This window comes from Accipiter gentilis, chromosome W (assembly GCF_929443795.1).
Source record: "Accipiter gentilis chromosome W, bAccGen1.1, whole genome shotgun sequence".
NCBI classification, from domain to species: Eukaryota; Metazoa; Chordata; class Aves; order Accipitriformes; family Accipitridae; genus Astur; species Astur gentilis.
In genome coordinates this window covers 13173652-13185939 of record NC_064918.1, presented here as the reverse complement: position 1 = coordinate 13185939, position 12288 = coordinate 13173652, and the positions used below count along the sequence as shown (strand labels likewise).

Below are 12288 nucleotides of genomic sequence, written 5' to 3'. Positions count from 1 at the left end.
TTCTCTCCTCCATTTGCTCCCCATCCCACCGAAGGGGGGCGGAGGAGTGAGCGAGCGGCTGCGTGGTCCTTTGTTATCGGCTGGGCTGAAACCACGATAAGTGTTGTTATTATTATTATTCTGTTCTATTAAACTGTTTTTATCTCAACCCTTGAGTTTTACTTTTTTTTTCTCCAATTCCCTCCCCCATCCCACTGGTTGGAGGGGGAGTTGAGTGAGCGGATACGTGTTGCTTAGTTGTTGGCTGGGGTTAAACCATGACAATCACTTTGCAGGTTGCATTTTGTTTTGATTTTTGGCCCTCCCTTTCCCAATTTGGTTTCCAAATTTTTCTTAGCTATATAGCCTCTCCCTTATTGTGAACAGGGAGGGGTGGAAAATTAAAATTTTTAATACTTACTATTTTTCAACAGAAACACATATTTTCTCTTGAACAATTAATGTATGCTAAGGAGTTAGTTGTAATTTTTATTGAAAGTTTAAAAATGAATTAATGGATTTGTGTTTTGCTTTTCACAGGGACAAGAAAAGAGACAAAGAAAAGTTCAAGGAAAAAGGAAAGGAGAAAGAGAGAGACCGAGACAAAGAGAAGGAGAGAGACCGGGATAGAGAGAAAGAAAGGGAAAGAGAGCGAGGTAAAGAGAGAAACAGGGAGAAGGGCCAGGGGAGAGAGAAAGAGCAAAACAAAGATCGAGAGAGATTTGGAGACAAGGATAGGGATAGAGATGGGGACAGGGAAAAGAACAAAGACAAGGAGAAGGAAAAAGACAGGGAAGAGGTAGGCCAGAACAAGGAAAAAGATGATGTTGAGAAAGAGGGAGAGAAGGACAGAGAGAAGATTAAGGACAGAGAAAAAGAAAAGGAAATTTATGAGGATAAGGAGAAGGATCGAGAAAGAGAAAAAGAGATAGATGATAAAAAGAAGAAAGATAAGAGATCCAGAACACCCCCAAGAAGCTATAGCTCTTCAAGAAGATCTCGTAGCTCCAGCAGGTTTGTTTAGTATTTTTTCATGCTTTTTTGGGCTTGTCAGTACAGTGACACACCATGAAAAATGTGCATCTTAATTTTTATGTATCAATATCACCATATCGCTTACTAATTCAATTTTATTCTTTCTGTTTTGTAGATTTCCCTATGAAGTAAAATCTATTACTAAGGGCTCTGTATGATGCTTGATAGAAAATAGTTTCTTGTTGGGTAGCTGGTGCTTGCTTTTCACATAACTATATAGTATAGTCCTTGAGGACAGTAAGTAGATGGTTCTTCTGCCATTTCTCTGTGTTGGAGCCATCCAAAAGTTATGATAGAGGGACATCAAACATCATCTTTGTCCTGATGAAAGTTTGAGTTGCTGTTGCATAGTTCCTTGGTTACATACTGTACAGTGTTGGTCTGTAGAGCAATTTGTTGGGTTTACGAACAGTTGGGTGGTAGTATTTGCTACATGGTCACCTTAAGGATGGCAAGCAATGAATTTTCTTGGCTGGATAGGTGAACAGCAGGAAACAAGCATGTTGCTTGGCTGGCTAGCCATTCAGACAGTGAATGTATCTCAGTTGGAAGATAAGGATACCTTGTTTAGCTGGTTAGATGGCCAGATACAAGTAAAATTTAACATTCCTTAATCATGCTGATAGTAAACAGCAAAGCAGTCAAGGTTAATCTAGCTGTTGTTTTTGCCTCTGAGGGAGGGTAAACTGGGTGGAAGTCTGGATAAATTCAGTACAGCAAAAAGTCCTTTCTGAATGCCTCAGCAATTATGGAGTTCAATAATATCGCGTGTCAAATTTAGATACCAAACTTTATCTGTTACCTTGAGAGAATGAAATGCTGGATGAATTGGGAAAAGTTATAATCACTTCCCTGGACAAAAGCAAAATTTCCAGAGCCCTCAAAATTCAGGAGTTCATGGTTCATCGAATGCAGAAAAGGCTGTAATGGTTTCTAAACATTCTGTTTGGCTTATATGAAATGTCCATGTTGTTTTGGAGGTTTATGGGCAAAATACTGTGGCTTCTTTAAGCATCTGCAGCTTCCTATTTTAATGCATTGTTAACATTTATTTCATGGGTTGAATACCTGCACAGTGTAGAGAGAGTTCTGTCAGTGTTGAAAACGTTTTCTGCCTGTATGCCTCAGGAGTATTGAATTAGATAAGTAATTGTGCTGGGTTGACCCTGGCTGGACGCCAGGTGCCCACCAAAGCTGCTCTGTCACTCCCCTCCTCAGCTTGACAGGGGAGAGAAAATATAACAAAGGGCTCATGGGTCGAGATAAGGACAGGGAGATCACTCACCAATTACTGTCACAGGCAAAACAGACTCAACTGGGGGAAATGAATTAAATTTATTGCCAGTCAAACCAGAGTAGGTTAATGAGAAATAAAACCAAACCTTAAAACACCTTCCCCCCCACCCCTCCCTTCTTCCTAGGCTCAACTTCACTCCTGGTTTTTCTCTACCTCCTCCCCCTGAGTGACGCAAGGGGATGGGGAATGGGGGTTGTGGTCAGTTCATCATATGTTATCTCTGCCGCTCCTTCCTCCTCACTCTCTTCCCCTGCTCTAGTGTGGGGTCCCTCCCATGAGAGACAGTCCTCCATGAGCTTCTCCAGCATGGGTCCTTCCCACGGGCTGCAGTTCTTCACAAACTGCTCCAGCATGGGTCCCTTCCATGGCGTGCAGTCCTTCAGGAATGGACTGCTCCAGCGTGGGTCCCCCACGAGGTCACAAGTCCTGCCAGAAAACCTGCTCCAGTGCAGGCTACTCTCTCCACAGGTCCACAAGTCCTGCCAGGAGCCTGCTCCAGCGCGGACTTTCCACGGGGTCACAGCCTCCTTTGGGCATCCACCTGCTCTGGCGTGGGGTCCTCCATGGGCTGTAGGTGGATATCTGCTCCACCATGGACCTCTGTGGGCTGCAGGGGGACAGCCTGCCTCACCATGGTTTTCCCCAAAGGCTGCAGGGGAATCTCTGCTCTGGCACCTGGAGCACGTCCTCCCCCTCCTTCTTCACTGACCTTGGTGTCTACAGGGTTGTTTCTCTCACATATTCCTACTCCTCTCTTCTGGTTGTTGTTGCACAGTAGTTATTCCCCCCTCTTAAATATGTTATCACAGAGGCGCTACCACTGTTGCTGATTGGCTCGGCCTTGGCCAGCAGTGGGTCCGTCTTGGAGTTGGCTGGCACTGGCTCTGTTGGACATAGGGGAAGCTTCTAGCAGCTTCTCAGAGAAGCCACCCTTGTAGCCCCCCTGCTACCAAAACCTTGCCATGCAAACCCAATACAGTAATGTGTAACTTTTATGCAAGAGCCTTGGTGGAAGACCCAATTCCTAATGTCAAATAGCAAGTGTAGTTAGCTGGATTTTACAAAAAATTCATACTCTAGTTTGCAACAGTTATGTTCCCCTTTAAACATCCCGCTATTTAAGAAAGCATCATGGAAGGCTCAAATGTCATGTACTTGGGCAGAGAATTCTAGTGAAATTTAGTCTATCTCTTCTAATGGTCTCACAGTACAAAGTCCTACTTTTATATGAAATTAATTTTTCATACAGATGCCATTAAACAGGGACAATGTTTTTTTTGAAGATAGAGGATGAGAGAAATACATTGGTTTTTATATGTATCCATCATACAAGGAGATGCTGAGGGGGCTGGGATTCTTTAGCTTGGAGAAGGCTGAGGGGGTATCTTACCAGTGTGTATTGAATACCTGATGGTAGAGTGTGAAGAAGGTGGAGCCCGACTCCTCTCCGTGATGGCCAGTGACAGGGCAAGAGGCAATGGGCATATATTGAACTATGAGAAATAAAAGTTTTTTTCTACTGTTTAAGTTTTGTGGGTTTTGGGCAAACTGTAACCAGTTGCCCAGAGAGATTGTGGAGTCTCCATCCTCGGAGATATTAAAAACCTGACTGGATGTGGCCCTGAGTAACCTGCTCTAGGTGATCCTGTTTTGGGAGAGTGGGGGTCTGGACTAGGTGGTCTCCAGAGGGCTCTTCCAACCTCAGTAATTCTGTTATTCTGAAAAGTATTTGTCAATAGGTTGGGCTACCAAGTCCTGATTAGCTTGTATTTAGGGGTGTCTGTTTACTTTGGTGATTGACTTTGCCTAGTGGAAATGGTTACAAACCATTCAGGAGAAGATTATCCAACAACCTGGCATTTCATTTGTCTGGATTTACACTGTAGCATTGAGTTGGGACCATTTTTGAAGATGCAGATCCTTTTTCTGAAGAGTGTAAAATATCGGACAAATAGTCTTCTAGTTGTCTTTTTGGAGAAGAGGTGGAATAGAACATACAAGACCTTCTAAGAACTAGGTGGCAGCTCACTTGGCTTTACTGACAAACAGCATGCCAAGTACTAGAAATGAGGTGGCTATTTTTCATTCTTAGCTGAAGGAAGAGACACAGACTAGAGGAAGAGGAGAATTGGGCTCCTTTTCTAAGAGGCATCTACAGGCTAGCAAAGGAGATAGGTAGGGACTTTGTCCAAAGAGAAGACTTCTTGATGGCCGAAGTGGTATCTTCCTTCATAACCCTGTAATGGCCCAACCTGAAGGTGGTAATATCAAGTCCAGTCAGTCTTACCCATTAAATATTGTTTCTCTGGGATTTTTTCTTTATTTTTTGCCCCCTTTTTTTTTTTACCTAAAGAAGGCAGAGGGACCCCATATATTCCACTGGCAATTTCTGCTGGCATTAGCAAGGCTCAGATTCCATCAGGGTAAGAAACAAAATTTGTGCTTTAATTAGGGGCAAACAGAATATGAAGAGGCTGAAAGCTCGCTCTCTTCCTAGGAAGTTAGTTCACATTGCCACCATTCTTCCAAGAGCTGCTAGTTGGAGACAGGTGTTGAGAAATGTCTCTGCCCCAAAGCTTCCGTCTCAAAATTAAAAGATTCTAGCGATGCTAGACCTGGTGTTGATCTAAGGCAAATCTTGGAGCCATTCCTAGTGAACTTTATTTAAATCAACAAAAAGTTGCCTCCAGTCATTAGCCTGTGGGATTTTTCCTTTGAGACAAGAATGTTAGTTCTGTGTATGATTTAGAGACATGGGATCACTATCAAAGTTTTCAAACCTCTTTTTCTTAAATTTTCCTGTATTAGTGTTGCTTAAGAGTGTTAATAAAAATAGGCACACAAAAATCTTTGTATAGACAAATGTAACAGAGGTAGTAATGCCGTCAGACACAGCTGTAGTTCTTCAACTTGAAATATGAAAAGCAGAAACTGAAAATTGGATTTCATGAATAAACAGTTTCTAGTTTGAACACAATTACTAGGGCACTGTCCCTATCCAGTGTCGGGGAAGGTTTTGATATGATCCCAAGAGCGAGATTAAGACACAAACGAGGTCAAATGCTGTATACCCAAAAAAGCTTTTATTATCAAAAGTAGAAAATAATAGCAATAGGATAGAATGGAAGAAAAAAGGCAGAAATCAAGCAAGCAGTTGGGATAGAGTTGCAAGGATAGTCACCACCATGGATCCAGTGGCATCCCGTTGGTCCTCAGTCTTCAATTCTTTGGTGGTGGATGCACACCACAGCTTGTCTCCAGAGTTTTTTATAGGGCCGATACATGCACATACCTACTGTTCAGGCACTGCAGGTTTCGTCTATCACAGGACCTTTATCAACACCCCAGTATTTTATCTCAAGGACTACATTTTCCATGACAATGGTAGTCTCCCCGTATTCCTGCATGCTTCAGGAGGCTCCAGCCCCTCTCCTCAATGGACTGGTAATCGTCCTTATCGGCCAGAGGAGTGTCCTGCTTAAACAAGCCATCCTCGAGACAAATGGCTCGAGATAAATAGTTCACAGTTCAGTCACTCACCACAAACAGTCTTTGAGACAAATGGCTCAAGATGAATCAGTCTCTCACAGGCACTTAATTGGTTGCTCACAGATATGTATGCAGGAAAGCAAAATAAAGTGGGCCATGTACTCAATGTAGACCCAGTGGGAGCACTGTCAGAATAATATATTCATTTCCAATATCCTCTTTTGTAAAAGGTGATGATAAATGTGAGGATGCTCAAAATGAGGTGCATGTTAACCAGTGAACAGCTGATCAATGGTTGTGGGGGTTTTTCCATGATTTTGAGGCCACTTTATATTTTTGTTTACCAAAGACTGAATCAAACTTAAGAGTTTGCTGAACAAAATAGTTATGAACTTTTGTCCTGTGCAGCTTCAGGAGGTCAGGCTAGATGATATTGTCAGAGTATGAATCCAAATAGTGATACTAGGTATATCTTAATATATCCTTTTTTAATTTATCTAATAACTGTTGCTTTCTTGGCCTTTCTAAATATTAAAGAAATTAGGTGTGAATTGCAAAAGCTGGTATGCATAAATGTAGCTTTTGTGCAGTATCTTAAAGTGCCCAGTCAATTAGTTTTTAACTTCTCTGTTTTCCTTTGATGGTTCTTCTTGTCTGCTTTTACTGCTCTATGAAGAGGTGATAGGAAAGAGTCATCTTACTTTGACAGAGATAGGTTCTATGTTTACATTGAATGAAGCTTTACCTGCTCGATTTTTAATTTTTTTAACGTGTGCCTCAATATGTTTGCAGTGTTATTTAATGTTCTGTTCTATTTGAGATCAGACTCCATAACAGCAACTTCAGCAAATTCCATACATCTGTGTAAAACAGCTGTTTTGTAAAATACCAAGAGCTCTTCAGTGCATTATAGAATGATATGTAGGTTTGCTGAGCATGGTGTGCCAGGAAAACAATAGATATTATTCATTTTGATTTTGACAACAGCTTGAGCTTCATTTTACACTGCTTCTAAACCAATAGGAATGCTAGCTCATGTATTCAGGAATTAAACTTCAGTTGTGTCAGATCATTTTAAGAGCTTTCTGGTTTTATGCAGTTCCTGAGTTTATTATTTTTCTTTGGTGATCTTGAATTTCTCGGTCCTCCAGAGAAAGGCGTAAAAGGAAGAGTAGAAGTCCCTCTAAGTCTCCTAAAACAACAAAAAGAAAGTCTTCACGAACTCCTTCTCCAAGAAGGTCAGTTTGATGTAAACATAAAAGTTCATGAGCAGTAAAGGAGGAAAAAGTTACAGTATTTTTGTTAAATTGAAATGTGATATAGAGATCAGTGTTATGAAAGGAGCTAACTTAATTTGTGTTTCTTCCGGATTTTTTTTGTTGTTGTTGTTGTTATGCAAGAAGCTCTTCAATAATAATTTTCTTTTCTAAGGAAAAGGTTTGTTTTTCAATAAACAGAACACTTGAAGGTGGATGCAGATACATATATTGAAAACAATTTAGGAAGTATTTTCATTGATTTACTGCCTTTTCACTGGTCATCTCAGGTAATTTCAATTGGTCAGTATGATTCAGTTCTAATTTAAAAAAAAAAAAACCCACCAAAAAAAACCCCCTTCATGGATTTGATCTTTGATATGCTTTCAGCTGGAGAGTTTTAAATGTTAGTGATGCAAATTTGCTTTAAATCAATAAAAGCCCTTCATTGGATACAGATTAATTTGGTTTTCTCTTTGCAAGTACAAATACCATGTATACTGAACACATGCATTCTTTAGCTCTCTTCCCTTGTCTTTCTGAAGGGGTTTTTGTTATGGTTTTGTGTGTATTTTTGTGGGGTTTGTTTGGGTTTTTTTTGTTGTGGTGGGGTTTTTTTGTTTGTTTTTGAAACCCCCCAGATAAGAATTTAGTTTGCAGTTAAGTGGTTTGAAGGTGACTGAACCTTTAAGGAAAGCAAACCAGGATACCAACATTCTTAGTTACTGTACTGTGCAATTTAATGTACAGTACACTCAATGTATGCATTGGTAGTACATTTGTTGCTGATGGATCAAATTCTGATTTGAGTAAAAATTTTCTTATACAGAAACAAGAAAGAAAAAAAAAGAGAAAAGGATACAAATAATGAAAAAAGAGAAAGGGAACACTCCACCTCCAAGAAAAAAAGTAGTAAAGAAAAAGAGGGAAAGGAGAAATCTGATAAAAGCACCACTACTTTGAAGGTAAGCTGTGTGACCAAGTGATAAGCAGAATGGAGTGCTGCAAGTAGAATGATTATTGGAATTCCCTCCCTTTTTCTTTCTTTTCCTCACCCTTCTTTTCCCTCTGTTTTCCTTATCAAATTATTGCCACTTGTGTTTAGGTTTTGCCAGTCAGAGTGTCCTGGTTTTGGCTGGGATAGAGTTACTTTTCTTTCTAGTAGCTGGTATAGTGTTATGTCTTGGATTCAGTATGAGAAGAATGTTGATAACACACTGATGTTTTCAGTTGTTGCTAAGTAATGTTTAGACTAAGTCAAGGATTTTTCAGCTTCTCATGCCCAGCCAGCAAGGAGGCTGGAGGGGCACAAGAAGTTGGGAGGGGACACAGCCAAGGCAGCTGACCCAAAGTGGCCAAAGGGGTATTCCATACCATGTGACATCATGCCTAGTATATAAACTGGGGGGAGTTGGCCTAGGGGGCGGATTGCTGCTGGGGAACTAACTGGGCATCAGTCAGTGAGTGGTGAGCAACTGCATTGTGCATCACTTGTTTTGTATATTCCAATTCTTTTGTTATTATTATTTTCTTCCTTTCTGTCCTGTTAAACTGTCTTTATCTCAACCCATAAGTTTTACTCTTCTTCCCCCCCCAATTCTCTCCCCCATCCCACTGGATGGGGGGGAAGGAAGTGAGTGAGCAGTTGCGTGGTGCTTGATTGCTGGCTGGGGTTAAACCATGACATTGGGAAGATAAAATGCCATCACTCCGAACTTGTGTCCCCCCCTTCCTTCTTCATGCTCAGCATAGAAAGCTGGAGGAAGATGTCATATGGTCTGGAATATCCCTTTGGTCAGTTGGGGTCAGCTGTCCTAGCTGTGTTGCCTCCCAACTTCTTGTGTACCCCCAGCCTACTCGCTGATGGGGTGGGTGAGAAGCAGAAAAGGCCTTGGCTCTGTGTAAGCACTGCTCGGCAATAAGGAAAACATCCCTGTATTATCAACACTGTTTCCAGCACAAATCCAAAATATAGCCCCATACTAGCTACTATAAAGAAAATTAACTCTATCCCAGCCAAAACCAGCACAGGCTCTCAAGCTGAAAAGATATTTTTCATAAACTTTCACTCTGCAGTTCAGTTTCTACCTGGTTGCTTTGGTCCTGGGCTGCATATTGGACTCTGCAGGAGTAAAGTTGAAGTTTTGAGGAAGAGTAGTATGGCATTTTTCCCTTGCAAAATAGAAGGTGGTGTGATTAAAAAAGAAACATCTTCAAATTGTTTAATCTTAGAATTTGAAAAGCGGCATGCCTTTAAAGAGTGGTTTGTGGTACTCAGAATTATTAAACTGTTACAAAACAGCTGATTTAGGTGACCGTCCACATGCTTAAGTAATTGTTTTACCCAAGAACTCTCTTATTTTTTTTTTCAGGTAACTGATAAATTTTATGAAAGAAAAATTGTAATCCTGCTTTATTTAAAAAGTATGGTGAGGTCTTAATTTCTGGAGCTGTTTCTCATGGGTCCCGTGATGCTGCTTGTTCTATTTTACCTGAATATCGATGATAGTCAGATGACTTTATGGCAGTGATTTCTGGGTGATGGGTTGTTATGAGTGCCTACATTAAGCCAATTGAAAAGACAGCTTTTTTTTTTTTTTTTCAGAAAAAAGAAGTGACACCTCTGTTCTGAAAATTGCTGAGACAAGATAGGCATGTAAAAATTTAGGCAGTCAAAATACCAAGAGTTGGTTCAAAGTCATATCTTGTAATGCTAAGAGTATGGGTTTTTTTGTAAAATAATTTTATCTTTGGTAGGACAAAGATCACGCTGAAGAGGATCTGAATTCAGAAACTGACAAGGAAGTAGGCAATAGAGATACAAAAAGGACAGATGAAGTCAAACTACAACAGAATGGGAACTGTCAACCAAATGATGAAAACCTCTCAATTAAAATGGAAGAGGTTTAAAGCAAAGAATAGACTTCTGACTCAACTGAGGAATGAAATCCAAAGCTTTTTATTTCCCAGAATGAGGAAGAAAATGTCAAAGCAATCAACCTGAACATGGTGATAGTACTAGTGGCTCTTCCAGTTCTTGTGATAGCTTCGTCGATTTCTTGCTGTAAAGCAGGAGAAGAGCATGGACCAGTAGTTATACCATGAAAAGGCAGATGCCATCAGAACTATTCATCTCTGAAAATCCATGCATTTCCATGATGGCTGTCCTTATTTGTATAATGATTTATGTTAAGTTTTGCCATAAGCTGTTACAAATAAGTAGAAACTGAAAGATGTAAACCTGTACTATCCAAAAAAAGCTGAAGATATGCATTGAAGGTTGTTTAAAATACTGCTTGTTGATTAATTTTGTATTATTTTACTTTGTGGGTTAAAAAAATCCACAAAAACTTCAATATGTATTGTTTGATGTGCTTAGAAACGGTGCATAAATATACACACTTTCTTTTGTTGTAAATGAAAATATAGAAAAAGGGTTTTTAAACATAACCACAATTTTACAGTTCTTGCATTAAATGCCCACTGACTAGTTTGCTTTTCATTTGCTCACTGCTTGAGATTTTTTTGGGTTATATTTAAAACAATTTCTTACTAATATCCCTAAAATTAATATTTCTTTTAAAGTATTTGAACAACGCATGCTACTTTTCTGTTCCTAAAAGGAACATTGCCATGTTATAGATAATACGTTGGCTTACTGGGCTATTTTGGGGTTATTTTGTTTTGTTGTTTATTTTTGTCCTTCCAGAAGTGAGCACATCTGTATGATATTATTAGAACTTACAGCTTTGTTTTGAGCTGTACTGCAGTGTCTGTTCAGCTGCAAATAGTACAGGTGCCATTATGAAAATATTTTTTTTCCTTATTTGTTAAAAAAAAATGGGAGCACAAGCAGAAGCTTTAGTGCCTTCTTAAAATAATGTGGTATTTTCTAGAAATGTATATGTGCTATTATTACTCATTTTCAGCTAAATCTTACATGATCTCTATTGCTATTTTGCCACCACGATACTGTAGACAAGAATGCAAGTGATTTGTCAGAACAGTTGTTTGATTCACTTGTTAAAATACTAAAGCTCCATTTTTACTTTTATTTTTTATTTTTAGAAGAGATTTATAGGTGAAAAGATGCATTTTGGGGACCACTGCTGTACAAAAGTAGTAGCTGAATACAAAGCATTTTCTGATCACCTGCATCAAAGACAGCCCTTTAGACATGTAATCTACATTTGAATGGCCTTAATTGTTACCTCTCCATCATCATGTCTGATACCTGTTGGGTGTTATAAAAGGAATCGTATGCAAAGCTGAGGGGATAAATAATTTGGGGAAAAAAAGTTCTAATTTACACACAAGTTGTATGATAGAGATTCTTTTTTTCATTCTTTAAAGAGAAAGCACGCAAGAAGAGAATGATAAAGCAAATATTTTTGTCAAGGTAAAATATGGCTTGTGCTCTCTGAACTGATTAAATCAGTTTCATCATTGAAGAGTCATACCTTTAAAATTTATACCTAAAATCAAGTAGAATATTTTTTAATACAACTTCATACAATCAAATGACTTAATTGCCTTACCTCATGGGAAGAGTTATTTCTTTCAGTTAAAAAAAACTTAACAGCATATTAGCTATTTGTTTTTCTTTTCCTTTGCATAGTTAATTCTTACAAAAAAAAAGAAAAGCATATTACAGGGAATGAAAAGTTTGCCAAATTCCTAAGGTAATGAAACCCTAATTGATTGTGAAGGTGCTTAATCACTCTTTTTTTTTTTTTTTTATAGGATTTTATGTTCTTGCCACTGTGTACATTTAAGACTATAGAAAATGCTTTACCATGTAAAGTATAGACAGTCATTTTTGTGATGTTTAAGCCACATGCTGTTGACTGGTAAACAGCTTATTCTGATAAAAGAATGACAGATCTGTATGCTTATAGAAAGACTGTGAAGGACTGTGTCTTGCAACAACAGCTGTCTTATTTATGATGTGTAAGTAGCATAGAGCAAAGAGATTCTTTGTATACTTGTTATCTTTGGTACCATTTCACTAATAAAATTAAGTATTTTAGAGGGAAGTTTCTGCTGTTATGTGCTTTTAGTTGATCTGGTCTTATTCAGGCAGCTGCTTTGATTTGAAATGTGGATACAAGTGAAAATATACATGTATTATTTATAATATCTTTGAAAAGCTAAGTTTCTCATTTGGGAGAAATTAGAATTCTTGCAGTGTATCATGTTTCAGCTGAGATTAGTTCAATTTCCTGAGTTTCG

At 39.0% G+C, this 12288-nt stretch overlaps 2 protein-coding genes across 8 annotated transcripts in view; one reads left to right on the top strand and one right to left on the bottom strand.

Moving 5' to 3' along the window:
* The window catches only part of LOC126035258 (splicing regulatory glutamine/lysine-rich protein 1-like), a 134849-nt gene that overhangs the window by 54620 nt on the left and 67941 nt on the right, over positions 1-12288 (top strand). For 2 of the 7 annotated variants that reach the window (XM_049793615.1, XM_049793617.1), the window contains exons 9-11: positions 520-993; positions 6952-7038; positions 7886-8021. In XM_049793615.1, the coding sequence (XP_049649572.1) occupies positions 520-993; positions 6952-7038; positions 7886-8021 (697 nt within the window). The other 5 variants (XM_049793618.1, XR_007504874.1, XM_049793614.1 and 2 more) reach the window with 5 other exon arrangements.
* LOC126035315 (translation initiation factor IF-2-like) overlaps positions 1-12288 on the bottom strand; it is a 307625-nt gene that overhangs the window by 288575 nt on the left and 6762 nt on the right. The gene's annotated exons all lie outside the window — the stretch shown is intronic.